The sequence below is a fragment of the Miniopterus schreibersii genome (genome assembly GCF_964146895.1).
Source record: "Miniopterus schreibersii genome assembly, chromosome: 17".
In the NCBI taxonomy this organism is placed as follows: Eukaryota; Metazoa; Chordata; class Mammalia; order Chiroptera; family Miniopteridae; genus Miniopterus; species Miniopterus schreibersii.
Window position 1 is genome coordinate 23786320 of NC_138117.1, and position 17562 is coordinate 23803881.

At 38.2% G+C, this 17562-nt stretch overlaps 1 protein-coding gene across 1 annotated transcript in view; it reads left to right on the forward strand.

The window, feature by feature from the left end:
* Positions 1-17562, forward strand: part of DNAJC5B (DnaJ heat shock protein family (Hsp40) member C5 beta) — a gene marked incomplete at both ends in the record, with an annotated part of 43571 nt that overhangs the window by 3080 nt on the left and 22929 nt on the right. The window contains one exon of the mRNA XM_081116416.1: positions 11814-11941. Within this exon, the coding sequence (XP_080972542.1) occupies positions 11814-11941 (128 nt within the window). The remainder of the gene's footprint in view (positions 1-11813; positions 11942-17562) is intronic.

A 17562-nucleotide genomic window follows, 5' to 3' on the forward strand; every position in this document is an offset into this window, starting at 1 on the left:
GGAGAGAGTAACTATTTAACAATTGCTCAAATCCCAACCCTAGAGAGAACAATCATTAGATCTGTGTTCATAAAAATTTCAAGTATCATTCTTGGCACCCTGTACTAGAATTTGATGAAAGGTCTGAAAGATAAAAAGAGTTCCTATTTTATTGTTTTACAGAAAAGACACAGGCTTACAGTGACTTGCCTAGAGTCTAAGAAATAGGCATATGGTTTTTGGATATTCTTCCTTGAGTTAAACTATGTGAAGCCAAATTTTATTTTGTGTTTAATCACATGGGAGCCATTATCTTCAGTAAATGTTTTCTTAGGACACACGGGCAATGGGAAATTCCTCCAGAGGGCTGGTTGGTCGGCAGGTGTTTTCCATGTTACTTAAATGAAGAGCTCTCTGCTTGTCGGATGGAGTGAGTAAGAGAAGTGGTTAACAGTCGCTCTCACCCTGGGCAGCTCTTTAGAACCACCCAGAGCCTGAAAGTGCCTAAGCCTGGCCCCACTCTGCAAGATTTTGTTTTGTGATAACTGACAGGTTTTGCTTTGGGATAATCTGGGTGGGGCTAGGCATCAAAATTCTTAAAATCTTTTTAAAGTGACTCTATGAAGAGTTCCCATCTAGTTTTGCCCCCTTAGCCTTCTGTGACTCTATGCTCTCTTCATATTTATAGGTTTGGGCAAATTAAAATTCCACCCTCTTTGTAATCTTCCTCAAAAAGGACATTTTTTTAACTTCAGAAAATTGTGAAACCCAATAGGACTTAACAAATTTGCTCTTCTGAAATGTAAACACTTGATTTTGCAGAAGAATTGCCAGAATTGTTCTGTGGTTACATATGAGATGCCTCCAGAGTGGTATGGTAGTCAATGGCCTCTTCATTTTACACAATCAAAACAATCACCTGTCTTTCTTCTTTCTAAATTCCCCTAACAGAATGAAGCTTTCCCGGATGATTCTTTCCTTTGAAATTTGCAAATTGATGCCCGAGTTCCCTGTATTGTAATAATAATGTTAGAAACAATGTAGAGGAGTAATAACAATGAAAGCAATAATGAGGTCTTTTTTCACCGTTAGGCTGTTTAGATTAGGATTTGCTTGCAGGGGGCCATGTGCCCTTGCATATCACACGTGCATAATGAGTGGTGTTTGCACCTACTGAGATAGGAAGTTTAAACCAAAGAGTATGTACCCTAATGTTTGTGATAGACTGTTTTGGTTGAACATTCAAATTTGTCTAGCACTGCTGCAGATCCTGTACTCGTCATTACTTATAATACCCTAATCCTACACAATAACCCAGAGAGGCATATACAGTGTCTCTAGGAGCACCCAGGGGAATAGTGAAAATTCCATAACTAGAATACACGGGGAAAATTAGCCTATCACCTCCCTTCCCCTAATCATTCTCTCACCAGTTTTCTACCTCACAGAAAGGCAACTTTGTTTCACTCTTGGAATATCTTCTAAATTAGCCTCTTCAAACCTGAATGATTTAATTAGCAATGCTTTTACAATACATTTAGTGCATTTTGCACCAAGGAATTATTTATGTGCTTACCATGAGTGATTTCCTTTTACAGACATCATTGAAGCTCACCATTTCTGGCTGTATCTGCAGAGGACAGATACGAAGCCGTATGTGTACAGGCATATGCTGCCATCCTATGCACTGTGTACGAGAGCACGGCAGCACATCTCTTATTTCTCTAATTTAAGCACAAGGGCCGCACATGCTCTTTTACCTGCCTAGAAAATATTTGCTTCTACCAGCAACCCCATCATCTAGTTCTTTTCATATCTCTGCTTGGTTATTTTTGTATAGGGAGGCTTTCTCTGATCTCCCTCTGTTCCACTGATTTACATGGTCTTGTGGCATCTCTTCAAAGTCTCACTTTTATACTTATTTGAGTAATTTCATTAATATCTGTCTCTCTTGGTAGGCTGTAACTCTGTGACCCACAAACCCAGAGTATGTGGTCGGTTTCGTTTACTAGCAAATTTCTAGCATTTAGCCCATTGCCTGGATCCTAGTAATTGTTGAATAACTAGATAAATAAGAAATTGTGTTTGCTCTTTGAAACACAGCTACAGTTCTACTTCACCTAAGAGTTCTGCAATACTTAAGAAATTTGAAAACTCATGATTTTTTCAATATTTTAAAAATTAAAAAGTGATAATTTAAGAAGAAAGCTAATTGTGCAAAATAATGAATTTTACTAAATATATTTATTAAATTGAGTTTGAAATACAAACTGATCTTTTTTTAAAAAGTCACCCTTAATTTCACTTATTAATACATCAACTATTTTTATTTCATCAAAGGACATTGTCCTTAAGCTGAAATGATTCTGGAACTTGGGTATTTAGATCTAAATGTCTTTATTCCACCCCCTCCTCCCCCCCCATTTCTCTGCATGATGATGGGCTGCTTCCTAAACCCTCGCTAGAAGTCAGGATCTATGAGAAATAGCCTTTTATTCCTTTATATCTAAAAACAAAACAAAAAAAAACGCAAAAAGCAAAAAACAGTGCCATCTAGAGACAAGAGTGCTGAACCGTTCACACAGAATAGCCCCAGGGTTTGCTACCTGTCATGCAGAGCAGCACACTTAAACTCTACTCAGCCTAGGAGCCAGACCTCACTGTGCCAAATTCAGGAGTAACATCTGTCCTCTCATTTGATTTAAGACTTTTTCAGTCTGTAGGAGCTTACTTGAAATCACAGAAACTATTTCTTCATTACTTTTTATTGTGTATGAGAGGTTGGGCACTTTTAATGAGAGACCCCTTAATTCTTAAAACTACCTCAGTCACCTTGACTAAGGTGTGGGTAACTGTGACTCAGTCCTCTTGACTAAGATTAGGGTAAAGTGTTCAGATATAAAAATAGTTAAATTGTGTACCGAGCAATTACAGTTTCCCTTTTATTAATGCTCATGGTCTTTCCACTAATTTTAAAGCAATTGATTATTACTAGCCTTAAACACAAAGAAAATAAAATCTAAAAGAACCCACTTTGACCATGAATAGCAAAAGTAATCTTGAGAAAGAGTAACAAAGCTGGAGGCATCATGCTCCCTGATTTCAAACTATACTGCAGAGCAACAATAATCATAACAGTATGGTATTGGCATTAAAAATAGATTCAGATGAAAGAGAATAGAGAGCCCAGGCATAAAGCCACACTTGTATGGCCAATTAATTTCTGACAGAGGAACCAAGAATATATAGTGGGGAAAGAATCATCTTGTTGATCCCAATAAATAATGTTGGGAAACCTGGACAGCCACATACGAAAGGATGAAACTGGAATCTTGTCTTATATGAGACACAATAATCTACTCAAAATAGATTAAAGATTTGAATGTAAAACGTGAAACCATAAAACTCCTAGAAGAAAAGATAGTAAGTTCCTTGACATTGGTCTTGGTGATGATATTTTGGATTTGACAATAAAAGCAAAGGCAACTAAAGCAAAAATAAACATGTATGACCACATCAAAATAAAACGATCCTGCACATCAAAGGAAACCATCAACAAAATGAAAACGCAACATACCAAAAGGAAGAAAATATTTGCAAATCATATATCTGATAAAGGATTAATATCCCCCAAATAAAAAGACCTCATACAACTCGAAAACAAAAAAATCCCAAACAATCAGAGTTAAAAATGGTCAAAGGATATGAATAGATACTTTCCCAAAGAAGACATACAAGATGGCCAACAGGTAAATTAAAAGGTGCTCGACATTACTAATCATCAGGTAAATGCAAATCAAAATCACAATGAGGTTCAATCTCACTTCTGTTAGAATGGCTATTATAAAAAAGGTAAGAAATAACAATTACTTGTGAGGATGTAGAGAAAAGAGAACTCTTTGTGCACTCTTGGTAGGATTGCAAATTGGTGTAGCCACTATGGAAAACAGTATGGGAGTTCCTCAAAAAATTAAGAATAGAACTATCATGTGATCCAGCAATTCCACTTCTTCGTATTTACCTGAAAACAAAAATGCTAATTCTTAAAGATGTATGCACCCCTATGTTCACTGCAGCATTATTTACAACAAACAAGAAATGGGAACAACCTAAGTGTCCATCAATGGATGAATGAATAAAAAAAAAAAAAAGTGATACACACACACACAATGGGATATCACTTGGCCATTAAAAGAAGGATATCTTGTCATTTATGACAACATGGATGTGCCTTGAGGGCATTATGCTAAGTGATATCAGACAGAGAAAGCCAAATACCATATAATCTCTTTTATATATTGAATTTAAAAACCCAACAACCAGAACTCATAGATGTAGAGAACAGATTGGTGGTTGCCAGAGATGGGGGCTGGAGGTTGGGTAAAATGGGTGAAGAGGGTCAAAGGTATAAACTTCCAGTTATAAAATACATCATGGGGATGTAACATACAGTTAAGACTGTATTGCATATTTGAAAGTTGCTAAGAGAATAGATCTTAGAAGTTCTCATCACAAGAAAAAATTTTTGTAACTATGTCAGGTGATGGATGTTAACTACACTTATTGTGGTGATCATTTAGCAATATGTCCAAATATCAATCATTATGTTATACATCTGAAACTAATATAATGTTTTGTTGTCCATTATATATCAATAAAAATAGTAAAAGAATTCACTTTGCATGTCAGGAGATTAGCATATTTTCTTCACTGAAAGTGGAAACCTGGAGGCAGTTCCATTGTAGTGTTTGGTTAAACCAAGTACCAACTGACTAATGAGCAAATTAGATGTAGCATTATTTGGTATCACTAGATGCCTTGTAATGGCAACCTTTATGGTCATGCATGTTTTATTCTCTCTCTGTTATGTTTTCCAGAGGGATAACCAATTGGCTGATAGAGTAACAAATGAAAAGTAACTTGACTCCATTGACCCGCTTAACTCCGCATGGGAATGATGGAAAGGAGCAGCCGTTTGCTTTGAAACAGTGGAACAGGTATGGAACAGCTCCTTTCGTTTTTGCCTTCCTTTGTTTCTTTGCACATTGATTTCCAGACCAGCTAAAATCGTCAAGTTGTTCCCGATTGAGAACACAGAATCGGAGTTACAGGAACAGGTACTGTGGGTTACTGTAACATTTCTGAGCTGCCTGTCTTGAGGTTGCTGCTTACATAAGTACCAGTGCAATTAAGATGATTATTCTTCCATAGCAAATAAGTAATCATGCTAGGAAGAATTATTACTTTAAAACACAGAGTTAGCATTTTGGATGTGTGTTTAGCTTTAAGATACACAATTTGAATATGGAGATTTTGCTCCATAAATGAATTCCTATGGAGGAATTACAGAAGTAATAACAAAATGGTGGAGCATGTTGGTGTCCCCAATCCAAGCCATGAAAGCGGTTTTGCTGTGTTTGAGTATTATCTTTCCTGCCCATATTTCTTTTCTCAACTGGGAAGGGACCCTGCCAAGAAAGGTGTTGTTTGATTTTTTCCATTTTTCAGAATTCACATAATAGATATAGATGAAGCTCTTTTGCTTTGAAAGGAATATTTCATGTGAACATAAAAAATTTAGAACAGCATTTGTAGGACTCCTGGAATTAGAACCTTTAAAATATGTGTTTATTTTTCATTCGATACCCATCATCACTGGAGTACTGAACCTTCTTTCAATTATATCTATTACCAAGGGTCAGGGGAGCCATATGTGGTTTGGTAGTGACTGTATTGTAATCAGTGCTTTGAGAAATTATGGTATTAATGAATTGTAATGCAGCTAGAACAGATTTAAGTTCAGAAGATTAAGTATCATGTACTGGATGATCAAAATTAAATTACTTAATAACTTTGCATGACAACATTTTTTACTCCATTGGATAGCTTACAGATGAGAGACTATGAATAAATAATAAAGACTTGAATTTTGCACAGGGATATTAGAATTGAACAGGCTACAGAAAAAGAATTCATAAAAATTATATTTTACATAAGGAATTAAAGGTACGACTCCATTATTTTTTAAGGTTACTTAAGGAGAGCTTTTAGGGGATGTTTTCACTATAACTCTGTAGTTGGTATGTCCTCAGGGCTTAATATATTTTTACATGATAAAACAACTAAGGATTTCAATGTACTACTCTATTGAATTTGAAACTAAATATTGTCTGTATCAATAATGTATGAAGAGTCTGGTTTCTAGCTCAGCAAGGAAACAGAAAAAGGAGCAGGTCGCTACTGCTAGACGCATAGAGAGCAACCTGCAGTCTTTTGGTTCCTTTATGTTTCATTTTGTAGTTTGCCAAGTACTAACCACATTGACCAACTCTGTATTTTATGTTCCAATACTGATGTAAACGGGCTTTTAAAAAATATTTTAATTGAGAGACATTTATCTATCTGAAAGGAAATCTTTGGGGAATAGGGCAAAGAAGGTGATACAGATAATTAAAAATTTCCAAACTCTCTATAACAGCCCATTCTGAATATTATCCAATCTATACCACAGAGCAAGTCAGCTACCAGATTTCACTGAGGTACAGATTACAGTGTGATTAGATTTATAAATGAGATGATTTGAAAAAATGCATAAGCCAAAGGAATACTGAGTTACCACGTCTTTGTTGGAGTGAGTTTCTATGCATGAAATTACTTGAGAGATGCAGTCTGCCTTCCTCTTTCCCATTGGGAAGGGGTGTGTGTAGAGGGATGGCCATGGGACAGGGAAGGATAAATCCCAGGCTGTTTCCAGTACTATTCTCTGGACAGGGTAGCCCCCAACTGACCCTATCTTGTTTCACACCTGGGATAACTTCAGAGGACACAGCCTTAGGGAAAAAATGTCCCCAGTTAAACTGTCAAAATGTCCCTCTTCTTTCAGTGCCAAGCCCCTCCCCCCCCAACCAGAAAGTCCTCTTTCATGTTGATACATGCAAGGAGATGATCAAGAGAGTCACTGGCCACCAAGTCCATGAAGATCCAAGGTTAGGGTTAGATACAAGGGCCATAATAGAAGGATGTGCCAAGTTCTACGGAAACAAGTGGTAACAGTATTATCATCTCAGATCTCATATTTTCTTGAAGTTCTCCCTAACATTCCTGTTCAAGTTAACCACTTTTAAATTTAGTTACCCAACAGACATTTATCACATACCTAATATGTGCCAGGCACATTGCTAGGATTCTGGTGGCACAAAGCTGAGTCCTTGTCTTCCACAAGATTCCTTCTTGCACTGTTTGACCTCTATACTCAGTACTAGTTTAACCCTGAACACTGCTTTCAATTTTGGCCTTCAGTTTTGTATCCCATATTAATCTGCAATCTCCCTAAAGACCAGGCCTGCACTGCAGACTTTGAATAAGTAACTGAATTGTCTTCTGTGGTGTTATCATAATCTGTTTAGCAGATTATCTTCAGTAATCTGTAAATCTTTTTCCTGGATTAGTGACTGCAAGACCCAAGTAAGAAGGAATCAAAGCTGGTCATGGAGTAGGATGTTCCCAAAGTGGAAACTGTCCTTGTCTGTGCCTTGTTGAAATTGATTTTAGTACTATCTGTTGATTTATGGGAAACATGACATCTGTCTTATTTCATGATACAGATTTTGAAGAGTTAATACATTTGTCCCCTCAAATTGAAACTTCTTTTTGAATGCTGAACATAGAGAAAAATAGATAAAGCAAAGGTAACTATCTGCCATACTTTTTTTTTTCCTTGGTGCTCTTGACTAGTTACCTATACATTTCCTTTATGAAAGCATGTTCACCCAGATTTATCACTGCTCCTTTTATCCATACTCATAATGTCTACATAATACATCTGAATCTGTTTGGTTTGAATTTCCTAGCCTATCATGGTTATTTCCCCAAAGTATTCATTCCCAAGTACCTAAAAGCTACATTCAATTTAAAGGAAGAATACGTGAGGTGATTTAAGAAAAATCCACAATGGATTAGCCTGGCGTGGAGGTGTTCAGTGAACCACTACTGGTGTTTATTTGAGAGCACGTAACACTAAGGAGTCTTGGTCGATAGTGACCAAACTCTAGCTAAAGTATGCTCAAATGAAAAAAAAAATAATGTGTGTGCCCGAGTGACTGTGGCTCAGTGGTTGAGCATTGGCCCATGAACCAGAAGGTCACAGTTCGATTCCTCGTCAGGGCACATGCCTGGGTTGCTGCTTGATACCCAGTAGGGGGAGTGCAGGAGGCAGCCAGTCAGTGATTCTCATCATTGATGTTTCTATCTCTCTTGCCCTCTCCCTTCTTCAATCTGAAATCGATAATAAATTAAAAAAGACATTTGCTTAATTAAAAAAAAAAGTATGAATTTGTGTATCGGGAGGAATTTTATTGGCTCGATCCAAGTAAGGGAAGAGTGGCAAGTGCACCAGAAACAACTGGAAACAGGTGACTGAACCCCATTAGGGCTCTCTCTCCATCTCTTCCTGCTGCTCATTTCAGGCGAGCCGACAACACCCAAACTTTACATTTTACAGATTTTACCATCTGAGAGATGGTCCTATAAAAAAAAAAAAAAAAAAAAAAGAAGAAGAAGGAAGAAATAAAGAGAAAGAAAAACCTAGGGAAGGACTCTAATTGGTCTGGCTTGGGTCAGGTACCCACTCCTGGTCTCAGCTGAGATTAGGTAAGACTGAGGCAGGTTTCAGAAAAAGCATCTGTTTCAGTGGGGACCTGAGAATTCCCCAGATAGGGGGAGCTAACAGGCTAATAGTAAAGTTGTTTCCTATGATAATCTCTGGCCAGAATGCCCCAAACGGCATTTGTTAAATTGGTTTAGATGACCTCTAATTCCATATTTTACAGTCCTAGCATTTGAATCCTTATGTTGATATAGTTTTAGTGACTTTGGTGATCTTGCCAACCAGTGAGATCTTAAAATCTCAGAGAGACAAGCATAATGGTGGCCCCATTCCTTGTCCACCAAGCCACACAGAAATCCCTACTTTCCAAATCCCATGCATTTGTGGCATAGAGTGTGACTTGTGAGAAGTCAGCTGACTGCCTCCATTACTGGGAACTGTTAGGTAGATGTGTGGGGCAGAGCATCAGTATCCTGAGCCTATGTGTGTGGTGGCAGCAGGAGAACAAGGGACAGGAAAGGAAGTAGGAAGGGTGTCAGTTGCACAGGCAATATTTCCTTCCGTTATGACTAGTCAGCTGGGCTGTGCTTTCAAGACAGGGCTGAGCTGCAGTGCTAGAATATAGGGATGAATGACAGAGCCCCAAGCCTTGAATTGCTTACTTCCTAGGGACATTGTGATGGGTAGGTGAGAAAAGTAAAGCAGAGCAGTAATAAAAAGAAGTACTACAATTTACTGAGCGCCTTCCTGTCAGTATGGACATCTGTTAGATATTGTTTTGTGGCAGGAAAAATCAGGATTTTTTTTCTCCTCTTGTCCTTGTGTGAGCCAGGGATTTGGGACTAGGTCCCCTCTGGCCTTCAGGGTCTCCACATTCATGAGGAGCTAACTGAATGGGGACAATGCAGCCATGCCACAGTTGTACCCTCAGGTAGGTGAGGGTTGTCCTCAGCATCTTCAGGCCTGCAGGATTGTTGCCTGAGATCTGATGTTTAGAAGCTAAAAGCTCACAAAAACATCCTGAAGTTCTTCACATTGTCCTCCTTAATTGAATTTGTAGGACTATGAGCACTTGCTATACAATGTTGGGGTCTCAGAGGCCCCTAAAACTATCCTGATCCACCAGGTGACACTGGGCAAGCTCTGCTCTTGCCTGTGTTGGTTTGGTCATGAACCTGCTGGGAGCAGAGGTGGGAAGTTGGCTCCCAGCGAGCCTACCACCTGACACTGAAACATGCCCATTGGCCTCTGTTGCTGCCACCACTGTCTCTATAGATTCCCTAAGTTGAACACGAATCTCTCCACATCCCTGACACCATATTCTGGGCCCTGCTACAGTAATTCACTCACATTCATTCACTCATAGCATTTGCTACCCAAGATCCAAAGCCAAGAGATGAATGATGATTTTCAAGGAACTTGTGGTCAGAGGAGCTGGCAATCAAAGTAGTTTTTATGTTTTGTTGTTGTTGTTTTGCTTTTATGGTAAAGTATAACATAAAATTTACCATTTTAACTATGTTTAAGTATACAGTTCAGTGGTATTAAGTACAATCACTGCGATACTGAACCATCACCACCATATATTTCCAGAACTTTTTCATCATCCCAAAAAAGAGGCTATACCCATTAAGCAACAGTTCCCCATTCCCTACTCCCCTTCAGCCCCTAGTAACCTCTATCCTACTTTCTGTCTCTATGAATTTGCCTATTCAAGGTACATCATATAAGAGGAATCGTACAATATTTGTTCTTTTGTGACTGGTTTATTTCACTTAGCATAATGTTTTCAAGGTTCATCCATATTGTAGCATGTGTCAGAATTCCATTTCTCTTATGGCTGAAAAATATACTACTGCATGTACATACCACATTTTCATTCGTCTGTTTATGAACATTTTAAAAAAAATTTTTTTACATTGATTTCAGAGAGAAGGGAGAGGGAGAGAGAGACAGAAACATCAATGGTGAGAGTGAGTCATTGATCAGCTGCCTCCTGCACACCCCCTACTGGGGATCAAGCGTGTAACTCAGGCATGTGCCCTGACAGAGAATCAAAACATGATCTCCTGGTTCATGGGTTGACGCTCAACCACTGAACCACGCTGGCCACGCTGTTTATGAACATTTGGGTTGTTTCTACTTCTTGGCTTTTATGAATAATTCTGCTGTGAATAATGGTGTCCATTTTTCAAAATTTATTAACTAATTTAATTCTTACAATAGTTCCATGTGTTTAGGCACATTTTTTGTCTTCAATTTGCAGATAGGGAAGGCCATGCAACTAGGTCATGTCAAGGCCAATATTCCAACCCAGAGGGTCTGACTATAGTGCACTCTGATTTACACACTGTGCCACCTTTAATAAAAATAGCTACTTTTTCCTTTGAACCTACTATGTCCTGGGTGCATTACATGCATTATTTCTAAATCCTTAAGATATCCTTATGATGTGGCTTTTAATCCTTATATTACAGTTGAAGACATTAAGGCTTGGAGAGGTTAAGTGGTAGATGCAGGAATGCCTCTAGGTGTGCTTGCTACTCTGGGTGCCCCCTCCTAGAGCCAGAACATAGCAGGCAGATGACTCCTTGGGACTTGGGATAGCATAACTCTTTCTGGATAGACCTCAGGGAAAGGAGCTATCATAGGGGCAGAACCCATGAGCACTGTGGGATCTCTGGAATCACAGAGCTGCAGATAAGTTCTAAGCTGGCTCCCAGATAAGACGAGGATTTTTTCCCTTGATACTTACAAAAAGTTGTTTTTGTTTTTTATTTTTATTTTTTAAACTCCTGCCCTAACAATGGCCAGGCCAATAGGGTCAAGGTAAAATGGGTGATTATTTTCATTGTTGGCTAACTTTGGAAAGCAGACAAAAAAGGAGTTATACAAATTTTGGCAAAAATAAATCTACAGATGCCTGACCTGTGAGGAATGCTTCTCCACAATTCTGAATTAGCTGAATATTTAGATAACATTTTGCTTCTATTTAACCATGTGGACAAAGCCATATTCCATTGGCATAGCTGCCTGTAGCCTTTAACACTGACTTGAAGTTCTGCTTTTGACAATCCTAACCCTCTCCTCCCCTCATTTTGCAGCTGGCACAAAAATGTACTTTAGGTTGTCATTTTACAAAAGGTCAGAAATGAACTGTCTTCCCTTTTAGAGAGTGGGATCCAGTATGCATAACCTTCAAGGCTATTTCTCCCTTTTGGCCTTACAGCTTGAGAAAATGGCATGTAATATACCTAACCAAAGACAACGGACTATGTCAACCTCTGGAGAAGCTCTCTATGAAATTCTTGGTCTGCATAAGGGAGCATCACATGAAGAAATTAAGAAAACCTACAGGTACAAAAGCAGTTCAATGATGACATTTCCTGTACTATACTAGTGATAGTTACTTTGTGATTGGCAAGTGCTTCCAATTAAAGACATTTTCTTCCTGCTAAGACCAGGTAATCTCAGTTTTTGAGCTTGTGTTCCCTGTTCTATAAACAGGCAGTTGGGAATAGAGAGGCAGATGTTGATTTTATGAAAGAACTGCCTCATGATGCTGGGCCTTAGGAAAGGGCAGCTTATGTTCTAAGCCTACAGTGAGAGACGTGGAGGTGGGGGGGGAAACATGGAGGGAGGAGAGAAAGAGAGATCTCACTGTGAATGACTAGGAGTTGTGATTTAACCCATAACCCATATGATATAGTTTCAAAGACTCTGGAAGAGGGATTTAAAAATAAATAAATAAATAAGTAAATAAGTAAGTAAGTAAGTAAATAAATAAATAAATAAATAAATGGGGGCCTGTTGTGTATTGTATGCTATACTTTTTAAATCTTCAATTTTTATCTTTCATATCTGATCTAGTTCCAAGTTAGCTATTTTGGGGGACAATTGAAATACTTTTTTCTTTAAAGCTCCAAGAAATTTTTTAAAAAAAGGATTGAGGACAAAAATAATTTACTTAGTATAGAAAATTTGGAAACTACTAAAAATAAAGACAATGACACTTATCTATAATTCTACCTCTAATGCCTATGTGGTTTGGTGGTTGAGCATCCACCCATGAGTCAGGAGGTCACAGTTCAATTCCCTCTCTCAGGGCACATGCCCAGGTTGCAGGGCATGTGCCCTAGTGGATCCCTAGTGGATCGATGATTCTCTATCATTGATGTTTCTGCCTCTCTCCCCCTCTCCCTTTCTCTTTCTGAAATCAGTAAAAACATACTTAAAAAAAAGCCTCTCCCAAGTACAATATTATAAAAATATTAACCCATTTCTTCTAGTACATTTATGATTTTACTTTTTTATATATTAAATCTTTGGGCAGTTTGGAGTTTGACATGAAAAATGAAGGTAGGATTTTAGATTTATTTTTTTCCTAAATCACTAGCACCTCCCCCCCCCCCCCAAATTTACTGAATTCTCCATCTTTATCTAGTGATGGAAAAATTCTTTAGCTTTGGATTGGAACTTTTACCATGAACTGTAGGACTCAAAGTGCCTTCAAGAAGCATGTGTTGAAGAATAAGTGACAGTGTTGAAAACTGCCGTTTGAATCCAAACAGTTCTGTGAAAATGGTTAAGTTTGATCAAAGTCAGTATCAATCTTCTAGCTTCTATTTCACTTAAGGTACTCGGGGGAGAAAGAGTCTTTGCTGCTCATTGTGTCCTAGAGCTATCCAGGAGTGTGCCTGGGAGCTGCTCAGCCCTGTGCATGGATGTCCTTGGATGAGGGTCACTAAACTTGACTCTTAAGGCTTTGAGGCTGAGACACTGTGCTTGGGGTGGGAGTTGGGAATCAAAGTAATTGTAATGTAAGCTCGATACCTACAAAGGTGCTCTCTAAAATGAGAAAAAATGATATCTAACAACCTTGTAAGTTTTAAAACCCACTTTACACATGTGACTTTTAATTGCCTTTATTAATTTTGTATGCTAAAATTTCAGGCCATATCCTAATTAAGGCACTAATTATGCAGAGCTGTTTGCAAGTTTAATAATTACAACCTGAAGTCTTTTCATATAATCATCATCTTCTTATTAATTTTGTTTTAATGTCATACAAATATTATTTTTTCAGCTGATTAGGGTACTAGTATGCTGCCCAAAGCATCTGCTTTTATCTAAATTACACATTTGTATTCTGCAAGTTATTCGAAGTGTATGAGCAGGCTGAAAAGCTACCGAGAACATTATTGTTATATTCCGGGATCTGGATCAAAGCAGTTGATATGTAGTGAAATTGAAAGTCAGTGAAATTTAATAAAATTACCAACTGTTGAATCCATACGCTGCTTGACCTCTGTTGTAATCCTTGGTTGTGCTCTTGAAAACAAGGCTGAGTTAGAAGACATTTTTTCTTCTTTTATATTTTATTTTTGAACAGATAATATATTCACCTGATTAAAATGAGATCATACAAGCAGGTATACAAAAAGTCTCCCTCATACCTCAGGTCCCCAAGTTCCCTCTCCAGGGAAAGCAATTCCTTGTGTACCCTTCTAGAGAGATCTTATACCTATATAAGCATATATACAGACCTTCTGGGCAGGATTGCATAGGTTTGTCTCTCCCTGTTCCTCCCCACTAAGCATGAATAAAAAGACTTGGAAATAATGCAAGAGACAACTAAAAGAGAACCGTGAAAAGTAGAAAGAGATGAATTGGTTAAGGACCACAAACAAGAAATTGCACGTTAAACCCAGAGTGGCTGCCCATTAAAATAAAAAAATATAAATAGGACTCAGAGTCTCCTAATATAATAGCTAAAATGTCCAGATGAAAATCACGCATTGTACCAAGGACCAAGAAAACCACAAGTTACATGAGAAAAGATAATCATCTGAATTCCACCCTGAGATGAACCAGATATTGGATTTATCTGGTAAGTATTTTAAAGTAACTATAATAGAAAAGATTAAGCAAAAAATTACAAATTCTCTTGAAACAAGTGAAGAAAATAGAAATTTCACCGAAGAAATTATAAAAAAGAGAACCAAATGGAAATTATAGAACTGAAAATAACAGAAATGCTATAACTAACTAGATGAGCTCTGTAGTAGAGGGAGAAGTCTGAGGATAGAATCAGTGAGGCTGAGGACAGATCAATGGAACTTAGCCAGTCCGAACAATAGAGAGAAAATAAACAAAGCAGACAAGAGAGTCTCAGGAACCTGAACGACTGTAACAAAAGATCCAACACTTACAGCATTGGGGTCCTAGAAGGAAAGGAGAATAGGATTGAAAGAGTATTCAGAGAAATAATGACTAAAAATCCCCCAAACTTGGCAAAATCTATAAACCTACAGATCAAGAAGCTGAGTGAACCATAAATGGGATAAATCTAAAGAAATCCGTGCCAAAACACATCATAATTAAACTTCTGAAAACTAAAGACAATGGAAATATCTTGAACGCTGACAGAGAAACAACACATTATTTATGTGGGAGCACCAACTCAAATGACAGCAGATTTTTCATCTGAAACAACAGAGGCCAGAAAGAAGCGACACAATGTTTTTCAAGTGTTAAAAGAACTGCCAACTGTGAATTTGGTATCTAGTAGATACTATACTTCAGGAATTAAGATGTTCTCAGATAAAGGAAAACTAAAAGAATTTATCACTAGCAGATGTACACGCTTGAAGCATGGCTAAAGGACGTCCTTCAAAAGAAAGAAAATGATGAAGAAAGGAATCTTGGGTCATCAGGAAGGGAGAAAAGAAAATGAAAAATGCAGAAATATGAGTAAATATAGTAGACCATCCTCCTCGTGAGTTTTCTAAATTACACATGGTGATTAGTATAAAAATTTTAACATCATCTGATACTTAAGACAATTATATCTAAAACTGGGGAGGCTAATGGGACCCAAATGGGAGTCAGGTTCTACACTTCACTCAGAGTGGTAAAACAATATCAGTAGACTATGATAAGTTTTATATATATATATATATATATATATATATATATATATATAGTAATACACACCAAAACACTACAAGGAAATCTAGAAATCTAGATGGAACCCTTAAAAATATTCAAGTAACCCACAGGAAGACAAAAGGGAAACGGAGGAGGGAGAAACAGAGGACACAAACAGAACACAAATAATAAAATGATAGATTTAAGCCCTAACATAATAACTATCTTAAATGTAAGTCATCTAAGTACATATCATGTTTCCTTCCTTGTTATAAAATGGTGGTGTACTATCACTCCTATCCAGCATAATCTGAAGGAGACTCCCTAAGATGACATTGTTTTCAAGGAGTCTGCAGTTCCTATCCCACTCCCACTGGTTCATCAGACTTACCCAGCTTTGGGTGCCCCAGCAGGGTGTATGACATGGATTTCTTTCTGGAAGGCTCTTCAGGCTTGGGGGACGTCTGGGGGTTTGCCTCCAGGCCTCCAAGCATGCCCTGATGTGCTCAAACTCCCAGCCATGAGCAGTAGGCTGTAATAGCTGGGAGATGCATCCACATCCCTACCATAGCCCTACAACAAACAAGGCTACCTGTTCTGTATTCTCCTTAGTAACTTGAAAGAGGTAAATACAGTTTGCTGTATGATTAGAGGTAAATACAGTTAGGTGTATGATTAGATCCTTCTTTTCTTGATATTGCCTGGTACATAAAGATCCTTCACTCCAAAGTCAGGAGACTGTTGATCTAGACCTCATACTGCTACCTAATCATAGCAGGAGCCGAGAAGGATGATCAGAGCACTTAGCAGCCCCTAGTATGTCTAGAATCTCTCACAATCATTAATGGCTTTCTAGCAGTAAGTTCTGTTAATTATTCAACAAATAATTATTCAACAGATATTTATTGAGCACTTAGTATGTGCTGGGCAAACAGACAAAATCCCTGTACTCCTGAAGCCCATATTCTGGGCTGGGCTTAATAAGTAAATAAGTAAAACATACAGTCTATCAGATGTTGTAAGTGCTGTGCAGGGAAGCAAAGCAGGTAGGAGGTGCTGGGAGGGAGGGGGAGAGAGAGAGAGAGACCCAAACATCATACCCAAAATGATTACAAAGAGCCATTTGGGTGGGTTAGGGGGAAGGAGCCTGTGGGGGGCCTTCTTTGAAGCCCTCTATGTGCTGCATAGCCCACAGTGCAGTCCTATCAGAGCATGAAACCCTTACAGATCTTATTTCCCCCTTTCCTTCTCTGCCTCTCCCACTCCATCAGTTCCCTGAGGGAAGGCTCTGTGCTTTGTTTTTCTTGCACTTCCAGCTATAGCACCAGGCTAATGTTTACCAGATACAAGAATAAATTGGGCAGCAAACAGATTTTGCCTCTGGGTTTTCCCCTTGATTCTCAGTTTCTTCAGGATCATTCTCAAATGTTTGGTTACCTAGCTGGACAGGGAGTCATTTAGTGACCCAGTAAATAGGAGCAGATCAGCAAGGAAAGGCCATTGTTTCAGTTAGGTGTGTTTGGAATGGTTGTAGGACCTTCAAATGAGTAGTTAGTGGATAAGGAAGGGAAACTGTAGAAAATACAGCTAGTTATGCAATTTGGAGAATGCGAGTCTCGAGTATTCAAAATCTCATGTGTCACTTAAATGTTAGTTTTTATTTACACTGATATGCACATTTTTGAAGTTAGATAAAAATAAGGTTAGGATGCTGGAAAGGGAGGCTGACTGATTTCCCTTGGTGCAAGAAACTACCAAAAAGCTGGCCTACTTACTGACTGAGATCTAACTCTTCCTTAACATCTCAGGGACCACAAAATCAGGGTAAACTAGTTTTATACATCAGCACCTGGGTCTCTCTGCCTCATGGATGAGCTTAATTTCTCCTTGTTGGCAAGGTACCAAATATCCTGGTTCACAGAGCAGCAGGAATTCAATGGATTCTTCTATTTCATTCAATTTCACATGGAACTTTCTGGAACTCATATTCCATCTCTAAAAGAGGTGAGTTGCCTCAGAGTAGACAAAAGTGAGTCAAAGCCATTTTC